The 19,969-nt window shown below is 43.5% G+C and overlaps 1 protein-coding gene and 1 long non-coding RNA gene across 16 annotated transcripts in view; one reads left to right on the top strand and one right to left on the bottom strand.

The window, feature by feature from the left end:
- Positions 1-19,969, top strand: part of LOC119964697 (phosphodiesterase 4D interacting protein) — a 695,800-nt gene that overhangs the window by 637,488 nt on the left and 38,343 nt on the right. For 13 of the 15 annotated variants that reach the window (XM_038794557.1, XM_038794548.1, XM_038794550.1 and 10 more), the window contains 4 exons: positions 2,471-2,724; positions 7,890-8,024; positions 9,197-9,373; positions 10,967-11,218. In XM_038794557.1, the coding sequence (XP_038650485.1) occupies positions 2,471-2,724; positions 7,890-8,024; positions 9,197-9,373; positions 10,967-11,218 (818 nt within the window). The remainder of the gene's footprint in view (positions 1-2,470; positions 2,725-7,889; positions 8,025-9,196; positions 9,374-10,966; positions 11,219-19,969) is intronic. The other 2 variants (XM_038794555.1, XM_038794556.1) reach the window with 2 other exon arrangements.
- LOC119964699 lies at positions 9,512-19,681 on the bottom strand. The gene is made up of 2 exons (XR_005460346.1): positions 19,394-19,681; positions 9,512-10,657 (listed from the first exon to the last, which is right to left on the bottom strand). It is a non-coding gene; the product is annotated as an uncharacterized LOC119964699 (long non-coding RNA).

Below are 19,969 nucleotides of genomic sequence, written 5' to 3'. Positions count from 1 at the left end.
GGAAAAGTGTGGCTTTCTCAAGACATCCATAATTTACCTGGGCCACATTATCGATAAAGATGGCTGACATAACGAGCCAGCAATCTTAGAAGCACCACATTCTTAAAATGTGACACAGCTTAGGTCGTTTTTAAAATCGATCAATTATTATGGTAAATTTGTGCTATTTAGCAACATGATTAAAGCCTTTACACACCTTGCAATATGTCAAACAGGTATGGCATTAGTCAGAAGAATGCCCAAGTGCATACAGTGAGGTAAAAGATTTGTTACAGAAGGCAGAGCTGTTGGTTCACTACAATCCCAAGCTGTAATTACAACTTGCATACAATGCATCACCCTATGGGGTTGCTGCAGTTGTCTCGTACATAATGCCTTAAGAAGAGGAGCAACCACTAGCATTTGCTTTATGAACTCTTACTAATGCTGAAACAAATTATGCTTAGCTAGAAAAAGAGGCTTTGAGCATCATTTTCAGGGTAAGAAGGTTCCACCACCACCTTTGTGGATGTCATTTTACTCCTTTGACGGATTATCAACCCTTAACTATCTTTGGGCCAGAAACATGTATTCCTTCTTTCGCAGCTAGTAGGTTACAAAGATGGTCTTTGATATTGTCGGCACACACATACGACATCCAATATTGTAAGTTAGAGCAACATGCAAACACTGATGCTTTGCCAAGATTGCTGTTGCAGGTCAAGCATGAATCTGAAGAACATATTGTTAACGTCCTGTATTTCTCACTCGTGGATAATGTACCTGTGACTTAATCTCAAGTACAGAGCTTTACCGATCCAGTGATAGGGAAGATGATGGGCATGGTACAAAAAGGAACGCTGTCAGACGTTCATCGGAAAAATCCAGACCTCAAGCCCACGAAGACATAAGTTGACAGTCCAGAACGGAGTTTTATTATGGGGAATCCAAGTGATTATTCCTCAGTGCTTGCGTAGTAAAGTCTTTGACCAACTGCACGAGGAGCATCAAGGTGTTGAGGATGAAGAAACTGGCACAGTTATTTTTTGTGGCCAGGATTAGATGTTCAAATTGATGAGAAAGTGGGGCAATGCATCCTGTGAAAAATGAAGAAACACTCCACCACTGCAACCATTACATCCTTGGGAATGGACAACACAGCCATGGCTGGGAATTCATTTTGACTACGCTGGTCCAATGGAGGGTCACATGTTCCTAGTGATTGTGGATGCACATTCTAAATGGGCAGAAGTCATTATCATGAAATCTATGATGATCAAACAAACCATTGAGAAGCTTGCAAGATTTGGAACACCAGAGCAGGTCATGTGCTCAGTTCACTTTGAAGGATTCAAGGACAACCTGAAGGGAAATGTTGTACACCACATCAAGCCAGCTCCATACTATTCTGCAACAAATCATTGAAATGTTCCATCAAGGCATCGAAGGACCGTGGCAAGGACAGTGAACAAATTCTTGATCTCTTACTGAAACTACAACACAGAGTTCACCGGTAATGCCAGTGTTCAAAAGGAAACTGCAAACATAGTTTGCTTTGTTAATACCACCTAACACTTCAGAGATTGTCAGACAACAGCAAGCACAGATTACTATGAGAGAACAACATTTTAAAAGTAAGTATTCAATCAAGGAGAACGATTGCTAGCCAGAAGCTACACCACCAGCAAGAAATAGGCACCTGCTGTGATCCTAGCAAAGACAATATCATACACCGTACTGACGGATGATGAAAGAGTTTGGTGATGTCATACTGACCAGCTACTAGCTTCATAAAGTGAAATTGCTGAAACTTCTGAAGAAGTATTTCCTGTGGAAAACTTAGGCAATTACTTCAGAACAGAACCTAAACACAGAGGCAAGTGCAGATTATGTTTCTGAGGACTTCCCAATACCTATACAGATAACTCTGGAGTAACTTCCCAGGAAGTACAGCCTACTGAAGGAAAAGAGGACACTTATGAGGTCGCGAATATCCATGCTCCAGAACATCGAATACAACCCAAAAGGAATGGACGTTGTCCTGAGATGCTGTCTTATTAAATTGCACATATATGTATAGAGATTATGCATAAGTAGAACTGTTGTATTTGTGAAGTGGTTGTACTAAAGTAGGGGGAGGGTTGTTAGGTATCAGAGAATACATCCCGACTGGTGAAGCGTCACGTGATCTGTCATGATGTCAGCAGAGGGTTCTTCCACAGGCTTCAGGTTTCCATCTTAGATTGTATGAGCAACATTTCTTAATAATCCTTTCATCATGTTAGTAAGAATCCAGAGTGTGGGCATCTCGATACCTTTTTTCTTTATCTAACTCAAAGATATAACAGACTTAATAGAAAGATAAGATCTTCCCCCATGATATGTAAAATTTCCCATAACCAATGTATACTGTGTGTTTGTAAATAATTGGCTAAACATCCCCTGAAAGAGGGTGATTTCCATTTTAATTGAATTATGAATTTATTCACAGACTGAGCAAAGAACTACAGCAGAAGAATAAACTCATTGAGTCCCTTAGCTGCAAGCTGCAGAGCCGAGCGGACACTCCATCCAGCAGTCATGTTCTCTCGGACTCAGAGCAGTCTGACAGGGCATCGTTTGTGTCAGAGGAACAGGAGTCGACCAATGACGACCAGGAAGCTTATCATTACGAAACTGACTCGAGCAGTGAGTACTCGCACAATGATCAGCAGAGCGCAGGGCTCGAAAAACAAACTACAGCAGGTAGGTTTAAAATTAAACTATTCAAGCTTTTAAACACACGCAGAGCAAAATCATTTGTGCAGCTCATTTGATTTGTGTTGAGGTTGAGTAAGTGTCCTAAGCTGTTTCTTCAACATTTAAGTGGTGAAATAACAGTATAAATGAAAAATTATTTTGAAGTATTTCTATGATATTGAAACGATAATGCGAGGTGCTGCAGATAGTTCGTATACTTTGTCCATGTCTGTGAGCTGCATTAAGATTCAGCTGAAATCAATCAGATGCAGCTGGCCTCTACAAAGGTCTAATATTAATTTAATTTGGAGCAATTCCCTTTGGGTGCAAGTCCAAACACAAAATTTGCCACAATGTAGGTAATTCCTCAGAAGGGCAGAAACAGAAGCTATAGGAAATGAAATAGGTCACAGCATGACAAAGCAGACAGCAGATTAAGACACAATTGCACCAAGTCTTGGAATGCATGATGTGGGATTTGGCCATCTCAATTGATAAAATGTTTTGCTAATATCAGTGTCAACATTTAATGTGTTGAGTAGACAAAAAGCCACCAAAATACCAATATCAAGAGGCAGCACAGTGGCGCAGTGGGTTAGCCCTGCAGCCTCACGGCGCCGAGGTACCAGGTTCGATCCCGGCTCTGGGTCACTGTCCGTTTGGAGTTTGCACATTCTCCCCGTGTTTGAGTGGGTTTCACCTCCACAACCCAAAGATGTGCAGGCTAGTCGGATTGGTCACGCTAAATTGCCCCTTAATTGGAAAAAATGAATTGGGTACTCTAAATTTTAAAAATACCAATATCAGTAACAATATCACAAATATATTACAGCTATTTGTATGTCGGCATCTCGACTTGCAAGGTAAATGTAAATCACTATGCCAGATAGGCTCACCTCAGGTTAAACGGTGTGGTTGTACTTGAGCTAAGGTGACTCCTGTGCAGTTCTGCGAACACACTATGTGGCCTAATATCGCAGATGAGATGTGAATGCAGTTCCCAATCGGCCTACTTGGTTGATTCAGGTATAGATCCCATTGCGCTGTTGAAAAAGAGCAGAAAATCTTCTGAGTGTCCTGGAGAACTTTCATCATTGGGCAAGTTCCTCCAACATTAGTGTTTGTCAGATGTTGCTGACTCAGAATGGCTGCCAGATTGCCTACGTAGCAAGATGAACTCCTCAAATAGTACATTATGTCAAATTCTTTGAGGCGTTTCAGTGTAAAAAGAACATTGCATAATTTTTTATGATTGTTGCCGATTGTCAGTTAGACCCAGTTATGGAAATAGCTGTTCTGTCACATGGCTGTTTGTATGAACAGTTTCTATCCACCGGTGAGCTAACTATAGGAAATCTGAGTCCTTCAACACTCATGTTATCCACTCAATCTTGCTCAGTTATCACAACATTTCTGCTGCCTATAATATATCTTGTGTATACTGTTCATTCCAACCTCAGATCATCACAGAGTGGCTTTTGACATCACAGAATTATTTCATGACGTAACAGTGATCTCATTACATCAGAGAGTGAGCTCATCACTTCATTAATCTTGAACATCACTTTATTTCATAGATCATTTCTTCTAGAGCATTGAATATAGTTGTACTGACATTATTACTTCCTCTCTTATATATAAGAGAGGAAGTAATAATGTCAGTACAACTATATTGCTATGTGACAGCCTGATGAGGCACAGTTCTGAAAAGTACCAGACTATAACAGCTCCAGTTCGGAATGCCTGGGACCCCGTCATTTCTGGATTTTAGAGTTTTCTGAATTATAGAATGACATTGGAATGTCTAACCGCAAGTGTCTGAACCAGAAAACAACATAGATATAAATATGAAACATAAAACAATGATAAACCATAGAACAGTAATACAAATTGTTACTTATCTGAAAACTGCATCTTCCATGTTTCCGCTGCTAAAGTATTATACTAATATCATGCTGATGATGTAGAGAAACTGCTTGGGTCTGCTTAAAACATTTCCAGACAACTGGTGTTTCCGAATAATAGATTTCTGGACTGCAGAAGTCACAGTGTATTAGCATTTTTTGCAATGACCACTACTTTAGTAAATCTATGTGCAGTCTGACTGCAAGAACCACAAGTCAGAATACTGCCTACCAAGCACAACCATGGCTAGCTTAAAAGAAAAGACCAAATAAATCAACTAAACATCTCATCGGATTTCAATGTTTTATTGAGCCAAACACTGGGGTGGGGTGTTGCGGAGAGAAATTATGAAAAGGTTTCTCATAGACTGAGAAATCTTAATGATGGAAGTATACAATTCTGATCATATAACTAATAACAATTATTGCAAATGAAAATGACAATTTATCATAAGATTAGAGGCAAATAAATTAAGTTCAGCAAAGCCAGTTTCCAGAACCCAAAATATACCCACCAAATGGGGGCATACAATAACCATCAACAGAGACACTGAAACCAATGCCCTTCTCCCCTATATAATAAGTACATAGCAGATATTTCAATCCAATATGAATATATATAGACAAGAACTTCGTTTTTGTTTGCAAGTGCAGTATTCACACTTAAAATAATTTAAACAACTAACAGATGGATTCCAACTCAGTGTTTCTGATATTTGGCATGGATAGAATACAAAACAAAATTGCTCCCGTGCTCCTGCACACCTCAGATCCATTCCCCCCCCCCCCCCCCCCCTACCCTCCCCACAACCCCTTGCCATTCAGGCCATCAGGCCTGTGCTGGCTCTTTGCTGGAGCTACCAAAAAACTAATCTTGCTGCCCTGCTGTTTCCCAGTAGGTTTATTGTTTTTCTCTTCCTTGGATATTTATCTAATTTACCTTTAAAGGAAACAGTGGTGTTGTTTCAACCAAACCCTGTGACAAAGCAATCCAATAGATTTAATTTGTCCTTTCTTTATAATGTCCTTTCCTTCATGAACTATCCAAACTGCATTCCATACATTTAAATGTGGCTGAAAAATATGAGTTACAAATTCATCACTACTTCTTTACTCTTGTACTCAATGCTGTTCTTTATAAAATCCCAGATTCGATTGACCTTTTATGATTTCATTTACTTACACTTCAAGATAACTATATGATCCCATTGGGTCTCGGTTTAATAACAATGTTTCCACTGTATGTGTTATAATGTGTATATTTTCCATTACATGTGTATATACTCTTACTTTTTTTTTCAAAAATGTATTACCTGATGCTGATCCACATTTTGTTGCCCCAATTACCTAAAGCCACCATGGAAATACAGTTGTACATATGCATTTTTATGAGGTCCTTGGCACCAGCTACCTATCTGCACATGCTCGTCAGCTTTCCGTATTTTCCTGAAACCTTTTTGTTTTTCCTCACTGTTTGCCAAACTTCCTACCTTTCTGTAAACAGCAATTATTGATTTTCTGTTCACTGTACGTAAATTTAAATTGTCGACATAAACATCAAGAACATATCCAGCAATGAGATCAATCAGGTGCAGCTGACCTCTACAAAGGCCTAATAATTTAATTTGGAGCAATTCCCATTGGTTGCAAGTCCACAACACAAAACTTCCCATAATGCAGGTAATTCCTCAGACAGTCAGAAACAGAAGCTGTAGGAAATGGAATAAGTATGACAAAGCAGACAGCAGATTATGACACAATTGCACCAAGTCTAGGAACGCATGTGTGACTTGGCCATCTAAATTGATAAAATGTTTATCTAATATCAGTGCCAACATTTCATGTGTTTAGCCTCACTGTCTTTCCTGACATCCAGTTTTCTATCCATGCTACTACACATTCTTTTGTATGACACAATCAATTGTTATGGTGCAGAAGCATGCTATACGACCCATCACGTTTTTACTTGCTCTCCAAATGATCATTATGACTCACTGTCATTCTCCTGCCTTTTCCCTGTACCCCTTACATTGTTACTATTCAAGTAATCATCTAATGCCCTCTTGCACGGTAGCGCAAGTGGATAGCACTGTGGCTTCACAGCGCCAGGGTCCCAGGTTCGATTCCCCGCTGGGTCACTCTCTGTGCGGAGTCTGCACATTCTCCCCGTGTCTGTGTGGGTTTCCTCCGGGCACTCCGGTTTCCTCCCACAGTCCAAAGACGTGCAGGTTAGGTGGATTGGCCATGATAAATTGCCATTAGTGACCAAAAAGGTTAGGAGAGGTTATTGGGTTATGGGGATAGAGTAGAAGTGAGGGCTTAAGTGGTTCGGAGCAGACTCAATGGGCCGAATGGCCTCCTTCTGCACTATATGTTCTATAAATGCCTCGATTGAACCTGCCTCTACAACATTTTCAGGCAGTGGATTCCAGACCTGAACCACTTGCCTTGTGAAAATATTTTTTCTCGCATCGCATTTGCTTCTTTTATAATGTTTTAAATCACTTTAAATCTGTGCCCACTCGCTCTCGGCACTTTTGCAAAAGGGAGGTTTCTCCCTATCTACTCTCATGATTTTGAACCTCTCTGTCAAATCTCCTCTTAGGCTTCTTCTCTCCAAGGAGAACTGTCTCAACCTCTCCAATCTATCCTCATAACTGAAGTTTCTCATCCCTGAAACCATGCTTGTAAACCTCTTCTGCACTCCATTGCGTTCGGATCCTTTTGAAATTGTAAGACCCAGGACCATGTACACATACTCCAGCTGAGATTTAACTCGTGTCCTATACCAATTCAGCATAACCTCCTCGCTCTTGTATTCTATGTCCCGATTAATAAAGTCAAGGATACTATATGCTTTATTAACTGCTCTCTCCACCTGTTCTGTCACCTTCAATGACTTACGCACTTATACACTTGGGTCCCTCTGCTCCTGCCCACCCTTTAGAGTTGTAACCCTTATTTTATATTGTCTCTCCATGTTCTTCCTACCAAAATGAATCACCGGACACTTTTCTGCATTGAACTTCATTTTCTAAGAAATCTCTTGTGAACCACCTTATCAAGCACATCATGAATATGTACGACTGCATTTCCTGACTAGAGCTAAATGGCAAAATTGGTGCAAAGCTGCTTAAAATAAATACCCAAAATCACCCAAAGTTTAATGTCAGGTACTTGTGCGTGTGTGTGTGTGGGGGGGGGGGGGGGGGGGGGGGGGGGGGGAGCATTGGTACATCTCACTACATCAACATTTACTCTTCTCAGATGATCAAAGTCATTGTGAAAATCCATCCCAACATTCATCTCTTGCATCTGCTTCATCATGTGAAAATCAGCCGAAAGGCAGTGCCAGCATCTCACCCCAGCAACTTTACACGGACAACGTTAAGTCAGAAAAAGGTATGGTCAGAGGCTGGTCATTGCTTGGAGCTTTCATTGGGGCAATCAATTTACTGTAGTGACTTAAATAAATAAAGTGGGAGAGAGAGGCCCCGTTTTTCCCCTCCGCGCATGGAGCATTCTGAGAGCTGATGTAGTTTCCCAGTTTTCTGAGTATAAAGTGCAGCGTTGTTTAATGCTGAATTACCTCAAGTGTAGCATTGGCACCCCTAAGTGCCATTCGTTTGCTCAGGACACGTATTGATAACATGTAATTACTGCAAGATTATTAAGATGCAGAGGATGATATGAATATGAAAGGTGATTTAGAGGCTATGGGCGTAATTAACCCAAAAGGGAACAAATTTGCCTAGTGAGCGCATTTAGCCACGTGTTTCCCGCCGCTCACAGTGCTGACAAACACATGGCTATTCAACGCTACTCATGTTGAATAAGGGGCCTGAATCGGGAGTGCACAGCTGAGGCTGCACATACAAACACTCCCCACCAGCCCAAAGCCTCTTGGCCCAACCCCCTGCCACAGGCTGGCCCCGACGCAAAACCAGATCCCTTCCCTCATGACTGACTCAACACCTCTTGCCCAATGTCTGAATTCCCCCACCCCCATATCCCGTTCACTTACTTTTGAAATTACCTTCCCCCTTTCATTGGTCCCTTTAAACTCACCTTTACGACAGCTAGTGCTGTAAAAGGGGGAGGGGGGGAGTGTCCTTCTTCACTGCACTCCATTTTCACCTCGTTGGTGGAGCCCAGAAATCCTTGGCTGTTCCTGCCTGACTCGGCTTGAGTGAGGAATGTCTTGTGAGACGGGATTTGGTATTCCAGTGAAGGTAAGTCACTACGGAGTGGCAATCCACCACTGATTGCCACTCCGAGGACGTTACGGGCCAATATTTTAATTTCCTCACCCTCACCATTTCAGAGATTTGAGCTATCGAACAATTTAGCTCAGATTGCCACCTGCTACTGCAAAGTATGCTGATGAATAGGGCTTGGAGAACAGAAAGTATTTGACTACAAATTAGCAATTCCTAATCTAGCCAGGGCTATGCATAATATGGAACAAGGTTGAAAAATTATGTTGCATTTACTGTTTTATGTTCACGCTTCAGTGTTTATTTTTTATACAATTTTTCATCTTATTCTGTTTTCAATTCTCCGTCGATCTTTAGGCCTCTATTCGAGCAATGCACCACCAAGCACTAATGCCTCTCAGGCTTCATATTGTGCTGACATTCCTTGTCAGTTCAAAAGCTTGCCCTTTGGCCCAGCTTACCCCACAGCATCAACATTTTCCCTGGCCGAGGTCCAGCAGGAACTTCACATGTTGCAAAGACAGCTGGGAGAAAGTGAGAATTTTACCTGATATTCTGCTTGGATGCCACCTGTATAACTCAGCATGTGCAAAATGGCATGATGTGGAGTGGAGGTTTAATTGGGGCACTAAAAACAAATTCTGTATATTAACTATCTATTCAATATTTTTCTTTACTTATGGACATCTATTATATTTTTATTCTAAGTTATATTTCAATTCAGAGGTTCAATCACTGGTCTGTGCTAAACAATCTGATCACAGCTGAAGTGGTTACAGCGGCAATGAAGTTGGTCTGAACACCACTGGAGGAAAAATCAAGTTAGGTTCTCAGTCTTGATCGCTGACCAGTCACTCCTGTTGGAAACTGTATCTGTGTGAAGTCAAGGGAGGGTATGTTTAGGCTCCACAGGGATGCCCTCAATAATTGAAGTCTTACTTTTCAGCCAATTAGGTGAGGTACATTGGGAACATGCCCACAACATAGCAACATGGGGCTATTGCACAACTTGCCCTGCAAAAGAGGAATGGTGAAAATTGGCAAAAAGAAGCAGAGTAAATTTTGCCATCCCATGTACCCAGCAGACCACCACAGGCAGGAACCACTCAATTTTCTAATCTGTATTCAGATGGATCATGGCTCAGTACGGAGGACATTGAGGAATGTTGTGCGAGACGGGCTAAATTTCGAGGTTTGGAATAAATATCAACGCGCATTGAAATTTCCAAAGAAATTCAATGATTGACATTCAAATGGAACAGGACTGTTAAATCCAAAGTGCAGCAGGCATAGTGTCAAAGGAGGAGCTATAACCAATGATTTAAACTTTCTGCAACAGAAAATTAACCAATTGAGTAGATGCACAGAAGTATGTTTTTCATTTACAGTGATGAGCCTCTGAACAAAATACAGAGTAATTTAGTGGTAGAGACACACAATACCCCATCTAACCTTTCACTGCAGGCTTTGAATGCCCTGTCTGGCTCTAAGAGCCTTTCACTGCTCAGCATGATAGACACCTATTGCTATTAACGCAAAAGTTGCTAACCAATGCTTGCTTGAACAACTAATGTACCTTCTTATCTTTGAGACAATGTAACAAACTAACCTTAATGAAGAAAGTATTCCAATTATATGATTCTGTGAATATGCTGAAATTTTGTATAAATCAGTAAGATGCACAAAATACAAAATTGTAAGATATTGCATGATTCTGTAGAATATACTTTGTTAAACGGCCACCACTGTTGCCTACGATGTCGAGTGAGGAGCAGACAGAAGGTGGCTATGGTAACAGTGTGTCAGATCCAACATTTCCTGAAAGAGATGAAATAATTCATTATTCATGGAAAACCGGTATGGCTCTCATATTGTTTAACTGTTTTAGCATTGATGGCAAGGATCGGGTCCTCGAATAGTTGCATCATTAAATAAGTGCAATATTGAAAAACAGCTTATTTTGCAAATGGGCATTTGTGATTGGTCGGATATGACATGATGATTTCTGAGTGTGTTTTTGCCTTTGAGTGGTGCCTTGTGTCTGCTTGAATGTCTGTAAGCTGAACATTTGCTGTTCTTTTTTTCTCTCTTAACATTCTGAACCTCCGTTAAAAATCCCTCCTGCAGGTATGGCCTTTTCTGGAACAGGCACTGGCATATCTTCACATTTAGAACAGGTTGGCTGTGCCTCACAGTCCAAAAATGCACTTCACCAACAACTGAGCAACACGAACAATCTGCAGGAGATCTTGCGAACCACTAATAGTTATATGGACAATAATGCACTCTGGGAAACAACTCATCGATCAGTGAGAATCAACACACTTGGAGATGTGTCCTCTGGATCATCAGGATACCAGTCGGTGACTAACATGGCAGGTAAATAATTTTTTGTGTTCTGGTAATTGAACATATCTCTCTCATTAGATCATTAGTACAGGGTGAGAATGGTCAGATTGGGACCCACACTCGGCACTAAAGTTGAGTTTTTTTTTGTAAAATATTTTTATTCTCCATTTTCACATTTTCTCCAGAATTTATACCCCACCCACAAGCAGTAAATGGTAGCAAATACAAAGTCAATTTCCTTATCAACAACAACGATCCCATCCTCCCACCACCCCAAACAATGACCCACCTGACAATATAAACATCAACTAGAACCTCCCATGGTGGGACAAACAAAGGAGAAATAAAAGAAAGAGGAATTAGGAATCGCTTATGGTCACCATTAACCTATAGAGTCCCTCCCCCCCCAACCCCCCCTAACATTCAATGCCATCCAATCCCTGAAAGAGTACCGTAGATGAGACCCATGCTTTGCAAGCCCCCCCCCCCCCCCCCCCCCCCCCCCCCCCCCCCCCCCCGGCTCCTCCCCTCCACTTCCTCTTACAAAAATCCTCCCCCCAACCTCCGTTCCTTCCCCCCATCTTTCCACTCTGGCTAGACTCATCAGGCCCTATTCTGCCAGGCTCCGATGGCAGCAGCCCCCCCCCCCCCCCCCCCCCCACCTCACTCCAGTTCACTGGCCAGCTTAAACCGGCCAGCATGGAAGCCCCCACCCGGGTCTCTTTCCCCCTTGGAAAACCAAGAAATCCAAAGAACCCTCATTGCAAGTGAAAGTCCCCTCTCTTCCCTTGTCCAAGTATATACAACTTTGGCTCATCGGTGTCTATGTGATACGCCAAATGCTTCCTGGATATTCAGATACAGTACATGTGTACTTCAGGAAGTGTGAAATGGCTTGGAAGCAACAGGTGATTTTGGACCTCTGGTTTGTCAAAGCTTTCTGCCGCTGTGGGTCCGACTTGCCTCATGTTTTATGTGACTATCAGGATCATTGAAAGCCAACGGGAATCCCGTTGGTCTTTTATCTTCCAGAAACTCTTTGTTGCTGAGGTTTTTCACCTCACCCGGAGGCCTGATTTGTGGCCCCCTTGGCTTTCTCTGGAAGGAGGCTAATACCAAATATTTTCCCCATTTCCCCAACCAATCCCGAACCAAGGTGGCCCTTCCTTGTGTTTTACTGGATGCTGGAGTATTTCACCTGACACCAGCATCCTATGTAGTCCCAATATAGGCAGTCACTGGTCCGATCCATTTTAATATGGCTGAACTTGTGAGGTGTGGATGGACGTTCTGCTCTTTACAAGGCCAAGTGGTAAACCACAAATGAAGTTCAGGCCTTGTGTATCCAGGTCTCTGCTTTTTTCCCATGTTGTTCTGCTGAATTATCAGAGTTATGGCTGGAGTTAAGCAAAACTGAGGAAAATTCAGCCAGTTTTATCTGCATTCGTAATAATCTGAGAAGAATTGCCTTCGGTTTCAACTTGATGGGTGGGTATGACAAGAGTGCATATTATAATGTACGAAGGTCATCATAAGTAAGTAATGTATTGTAATGAACTCCAATTGGCTTTATTGGTTGGCCAATTGGAGTATGAGCTCCCTCAATGATAGCTCATTGAGGGGGCCCATATAATCACCTGTAGGCTTTGTGAACAGTCTTAAGTTGACTGGACTGCTAGCAGCACTGTTTGTAGCTGCTCCTGTAATATCGTTATTGTAAATAAATATTGTTGTGGTGACGGAACTCCTGCCTCCCGTGGATTACTACAGTGGCGACGAGGTAAACTCCGAATTTTGCGGAGACCAGCTGCCGCACTCGGAGGGTAAGCCTTGCCATTTAAAAAATGCCGTTTTTTGGGAGGTTAGAGGCATTCGACCCGGCTATTGAGGACTGGTCCCAGTATTTGGAGAGAATGTGTTACTTCTTCCGGGCAAATGATACACTGACGGACGAAAGGAGACGGCTTATCCTGCTGTCGGCGTGCGGACCCTCCGCTTTCGCCATTATACTTAGTCTGACTTATCCCGATGCGCCGGACACGAAAACTTTCCAAGAAGTAACGGAATTGGTGAAAGAGCACTACGACCCAAAACCACCCCTCAGTTTGCGTAGGTACAGATTCTACACAGCGAAGCGGGAAGACAGGGAGTCAGTCACAAATTTCTTGACCCGCCTGAGAAGGCTGGCGGAAAAATGTGAGTTCGGCCCGACGCTAAATGAAATGCTTCAGGACCGGTTAGTGTGTGGTATAAACGACCTCACAATACAGAAACGCCTGTTGGCGGAAACGGAGCGAGACTGCAGGCAGGCGTTACAGCTCACACTGTCCCTAGAAAAGGCAGCAAGTGGGGCGCAGGAACTACAGGGCACGCCAATGGAGGTAGATACCTGTGAAAGGGTCTACCACAATGGGTCCTGCTACCAGATAGCCGCTCTCAGGAAAAACCTGAGGAATAGAGGGAAAAAGGAAAACCCCAGAACTGCCCCCAAGTCTGCCAGGACTAACTGGAGACAGAGGGAAGTACCGGCTGAGGCTCCCCCAACAGAGAAGGACCGTTTCTGGCACCAGACAGAGTGGGGTAACAACGACAGAAACCCTAGAAGGAGGTGGCAAAAGAGGAATAGCAGGTGGGGACGCAGGGAAGTACACAACCTAGACGCCCCATCCTCCTCCGAAGGGGAACAATTATATAATACTACAACGAAGAAAGCAGAACCCATTAGGATTACTCCACGGGTGAACGGGCGGCCGACAATAATGGAAATAGACACGGATGCGGCCGTATCAGCATTTAGAAAAATCAAAGATGGACTCCAGCCACTAACCCTAACCAAAACTTCGACGAAACTTAAAACCTACACTGAGGAACCCCTGGAAGTTCTATGCACGACTCATGTACCTGTGGAAAATGAGAAACAATTGCTCAGATTACCATTGACGATAGTAGAGGGCTCCGGACCGAGCTTAATTGGACGGAACTGGCTGAAAGACCTAAAATTAGATTGGATTAAAATTTTCCAGAGTGGAAGCGGGCAGTTGAGTGGAGTACTCCAAAAATACCTGGAGGTCTTCCAGGAAGGTTTGGGAGAAATCATAGGCGCCAAAGCAACTTTGCACGTGGACCCAGAAGCCCTTCCGAAATTTTGTAAGGCCAGGCCGGTACCATTTGTATTAAGGAAGAAAGTAGATGACGAAATAGAAAGGTTACGGCGCGACGGCATTATCAGACCAGTACAGTTTTCGGAATGGACAGCGCCGGTGGTACCAATTTTGAAGCCAGACAGCTCAATACGTCTCTGTGGAGATTTCAAACAGACAGTAAACAAATACGCACTGCTGGACAAATACCCAATCCCGAAAATAGGCGACCTATATGCCAAATTGGCAGGTGGGCTTTTGTTCACGAAACTAGACATGAGCCACGCCTATCTGCAGTTAAAACTGGACAAGGGCTCCCAGAAGTTTGCTACGATCAACACCCTGAAGCGCCTTTTTCGTTATACTAGGCTACCTTTTGGAGTGTCATCAGCCTGCGCTATATTCCAGCGTACGATGGAAAATATTCTGCAGGGACTACCGCAGGTGGCGATTTATTTGGACGATGTCTTAATCACGGGTAGGACAAACAGGGAACACTTAAGGAACCTGGAGGAAATGTTCAGGCATTTCGCAAAGGCAGGCGTACGGCTAAAAAGGGAAAAATGTGTTTTTCTGGCCCCACAAGTGACGTACCTGGGATATAAAGTAGACGAGTCAGGCTTACATCCATTAGAAGACAGAGTAAGGGCAATAAAAGAAGCCCCAGCTCCCACCACAGTCCAGGAGTTACGATCATTTCTAGGGTTGGTAACCTATTATGGAAAATTTATTGAAAATAGGGCATCCATCCTAGAACCCCTCCACCAGCTACTAAAAAAGGGGCAAGAATGGAAATGGTCCACCCGCCAAAACCGAGCATTTAGGGACATTAAGGAACAGCTGTCATCCGAAAATGTCCTAGAGCATTATGACCCAAGGAAGGAGTTGGTGGTCACTTGTGATGCATCCCCCTACGGGCTAGGAGCCGTCTTAGCCCATAGAGGAAGGAATGGGGAAGAACGGCCTATGCTTCGAGGACCTTGGCGATGGCTGAGAGGAAGTACGCCCAAATCAAGAAGGAAGGACTGGCGGTGATATTCGCAGTAAAAAAAATTTCACCAGTATCTGTACGGGCGGAAATTCACCATAGTGACGGACCATAAGCCGTTATTAGGGTTATTAAAAGAAGACAAGTCAATACCCCCAATTGCATCAGCTAGAATCCAACGCTGGGCGTTGCTACTGGAGGCATATAGATACGTTCTGGAGCACAGACCGGGAACCCGAGTAGCACATGCAGATGCTTTGAGCAGACTTCCCCTCCCGGACACTCCGCCGCAAATACCAAAAGTAGAGGAGACAGTAATGACTCTAAATTTTTTGGACACCCTACCAGTAGACACACAACATATTCGGTTGTGGACGCAAAAAGACCCAGTTTTAGCTAAGATGAAGCATTTACTGCTAACGGGAACTGGAAAGACCAGTGGAGCCCCAGATGCACCCATACTGGAGCAGAAGGGACCAAATAACCGTAGAAGACGGTATCCTATTATGGGGAGCCCAGGTAATCGTCCCAGCTCAGGGCCGTCAGGCAATCTTAACTGAGTTACATCACGGACACCCAGGGGTGTCTAAAATGAAGATGCTAGCTCAAAGCTACGTTTGGTGGCCAGGTTTGGACACAGACATAGCAGCCTTGGTACGTCGGTGCCAGGAGTGCCAACAGGGGCAAAGAGTGCCACCAGCGGCGCCATTGCACCCGTGGGAATGGCCAGGCAGACCGTGGACCCGCCTGCATATTGACCACGCCGGTCCTTTCATGGGCTCAATGTTTTTGGTGATAGTGGACGCCCACTCTAAATGGTTGGACGTACACCGGGTAAACACGGCAAGCACAGCATCGACAATTGAAAAGCTCAGGGCCTCGTTTGCAACACATGGACTTCCGGAGGTATTGGTGTCGGACAACGGAACGGCATTCACAAGTGGAGAATTTGGAAAATTCCTGAAGGAAAACGGAGTCCGTCACATCAAAACGGCCCCTTACCATCCAGCGACCAACGGCCTGGCAGAGAGAGCGGTCCAGACACTTAAAGCGGGACTCAAGAAGCAGCCGGCAGCGTCAATAGACACAAAGCTCTCCCGCTGGCTGTTTGATTACAGGACCACACCGCATTCCACAACGGGCAAACCGGCAGCTGAACTCTTAATGGGAAGGCGGCTGCGAACGAGGCTGAGTCTCCTTTTCCCAAATTTAACGGGGAAAGTGGAGAAACAACAGGAGGCCCAACGCAGGTTTGGGTCAAGAATTATGGGAATGGACCAACGTGGGTCAACGGCACGGTAGAGTCCCAAACAGGGCCCATATCCTATGAGGTTTCAATAGGAGGTAAGGTGCTGAAGAAACACCTAGACCAAATAAGGGCAGCGGAACCACACCTGGAGGCAGGCGAAGCAGGACCGCCTCAAGCTGGGATAGCCCAGACAGAAAGGATACCCACACCCCAGCCCCGAGCAATTTCTCCAGACCTCGTCATCCAGTCATCAGAGTCGGAGATGGACACACTCGACGAGGCCGTCGCGACGCCTCTCCCCGAGGAGGAGGAAGAACAACTTCCAAGGAGGTCGTCAAGGAAAAGACGGGCACCTATAAGGTACACCCCGCCCACTTCGGAGAATGACCCGGCGGACGACACAGCGGTGACAGACCCAGACATGAGGAGCAGGAAGAAGCTCAGAGGAATGCCAGCTGGCAGGAATTCCTCGGACCTTGGGGGGGGAGAGGGTGTAATGATTGGTTGGCCAATTGGAGTATGAGCTCCCTCAATGATAGCTCATTGAGGGGGCCCATATAATCACCTGTAGGCTTTGTGAGCAGTCTTAAGTTGACTGGACTGCTAGCAGCACTGTTTGTAGCTGCTCCTGTAATATCGTTATTGTAAATAAATATTGGTGTGGTGACGGAACTCCTGCCTCCCGTGGATTACTACATGTATCATGTGTCTCATTTTTTTAGACAAAAAGTCTATTTGTCATTTGTTTTATTAGGACTCCATTGATAAGAAAGCAGATTTATTATCTCCATCACTGAAGGTGGGTGGAGCTAATGAAATGAAATGAAAAGCGCTTATTGTCACGAGTAGGCTTCAATTAAGTTACTGTGAAAAGCTCCTAGTCGCCACATTCCGGCGCCTGTTCGGGGAGGCTGGTACGGGAATCGAACCGTGCTGCTGGCCTGCTTGGTCTGCTTTCAAAGCCAGCGATTTAGCCCTGTGCTAAACAGCCCCTGTTTCCGACCCTATTTGTTAGATTGTTGCTTTGTAAACAATATATCTCCATAATGAATGGATGGGTTTCAACAAACCTGATACAAAGATGTGGTATGTTTCAAGGAAGAAATAATTATTTTTTGGCAAGGATGCTTGCGGATCCAGATCTGGATCTTGAAATTTTACAGACACACAGATGAATTAGGAGCAGGAGTAGGCCGCTCTTTCAAGCCTTCTCCATCATTCAATTAGATTGTGGCTGATTTGATTGTCACCTCAGCTCAAAATTCTCGGCTACCCCATATAACTTTTCAACCCCTTGTTTATCAAGAATCTATCTGCCTCTATCCTAAAAATATTCAAAGACTCTGCTCCCACTACCTTTTGAGCAAAAGAGTTCAAAAGACACACAACCCTCTGAGAAAAAAAATTATCTTAATTTGTGTCCTAAATGGGCGACCCCTTATTTTTAAACAGTCCTCTCCATATCCACCCTGTCAAGACCAGTCAGGATATTACAGGTTTCAATCAAGTCGCATCTTACTTTTCTAAACTCCAGCGGATACAAGCCCAGCTTTCCCAACCTTTCCTCAGAACACAACCCATCCATTCAGCTATTAGTTTAGTAAACCTCCTCGGAACTGCTTCCAATGCATCTATGTCCTTCCTTAAATAAGGAGACCAATATTGTGACCAGATGTGGCCTCCACAATACCCTATACAACTGAAGCAAATCCCTTCTACTTTTGTGCATTTCCCCTGACAACAAATGGTAACATTCTATTAGATTTCCTAATTACTTGCTGTACCTGAGTATTAGCTTTCTGTGATTCATGCATGCAGACACCTAGATTTCTGCATCTCAGAGCTCTGTAATCTCTCACCATTTAGATAAGATGCTTTTTTATTTGTCCTGCCAGAATGTACAATTTAACACATTCCCACATTATACTCGATTTGGCAGGTATTTGCCCACTCACTTAACCTATCTATATCTTTTTGTAGCTCCGCCTTGTGTCTTCACAACTTACTATCTTACCAATCTTTGTGTCATCAGCAAATTTAGCAACCATATATAAATTGTAAAAAGTTAAGACCCCGGCACTGATCCCTGTGGCACACCACTCATTACATTGAGCCAGCCAGAAAAAGACCCACTTATTCTTACTCTCTGTTTCTTGTTAGCTAGACAATCTGCCACCCATATCAATATGCTACCCCTTACACTATGCATTTTTATTTTTTGACCTTTGATGTGGCACCTTATTATTAATTACGTTCTGGAAATCTAAACATAGTACTAGTTCCTCTTTATCCAAAGCAGTTGTTACTTCTTCAAAAAATTCCAATAAATTGGTCGAACATGATTTCCCTTTCACAAAACCATGTTGACTTTGCCTGATGTCCTTGAGTTTATCCAAGTACCCTGCTATAACTTTAATAATAGTCTTTCGGGACTTATGGGAGGAAACTGGAGCACCCGGAGGAAAGCCACGCAGACACAGGGGGAACATGCAAACTCCACACAGACAGTGACCCAAGCCGGGAATCGAACCTGGGACCCTGACACTGTGAAGCAACAGTGCTAACTACTGTGCTAGCGTGCCGCCCGGATAATATCAAAGGGCTCGTCCAGGATTTAAACCTGGGACATCCCACAAACCTGTGAAGTGCAACCCCCGAGGCGAGAATCCCATTAGTTACACGGGGTTCCTGAGATTCCATAGACTACACCTTACAAAAAGCTTGTTGTCAACAGGCAGATTTTGGTTTAACAAGCCTCATGATCAATTTGTGTCAAAATTAATTGACGTTTTATAAAAAATAAGAAATGGTGATGAGAGGTAGCATACCTAATGCGATGTCACACTGCATATAGTGTGAAAGCTGAGAAAGACGGCCCTCAGTCAGAGACTGGATAGTAGCATGTTCAGGATAGCTCCCTCGGCTTTTCTTTTACGTCTCCCTTTTTTCTTACTGCAAACACACACAGCACACTGCAACATAAGTAAAAGTTACATTTTGTTTTCTTGCGTTCCAGATGAGATGTTCAATTAAGGCCTTGTCTGTCCTTTCAGGTGAACGTAAAAGATCCCATGTCACAATTTTGGGATGAGTAAAGGTGTTTTTGGAGTGTCCTCGTCAACCAACATCACTAAAAAACAGAATATGTCTTGCCAATGCAGCCAAGTGCGCTCCATGCATGCATGGAGTTAATGCATACACAGAGTGCACTTGGCTGTGTTGGCAAGACATATTCTGTTTTTTAGTGATGTTGGTTGACGAGGACACTACAAAAACACCGTTACTCATTGTAAAATTAAGATCCTCTATGTTCACCTATTTGGTCATTCATCTCTGCTATTGAGGGACCATGTTGTTCGCAAGTTGGCTGCCTCTTTTCTCTACAATATAATGGTTACAACACT

This window comes from Scyliorhinus canicula, chromosome 4 (genome assembly GCF_902713615.1).
Source record: "Scyliorhinus canicula chromosome 4, sScyCan1.1, whole genome shotgun sequence".
NCBI lineage: Eukaryota > Metazoa > Chordata > Chondrichthyes > Carcharhiniformes > Scyliorhinidae > Scyliorhinus > Scyliorhinus canicula.
Note: the sequence above shows the minus strand (reverse complement) of the source record. Positions and strands in the feature narration are given on the sequence as shown.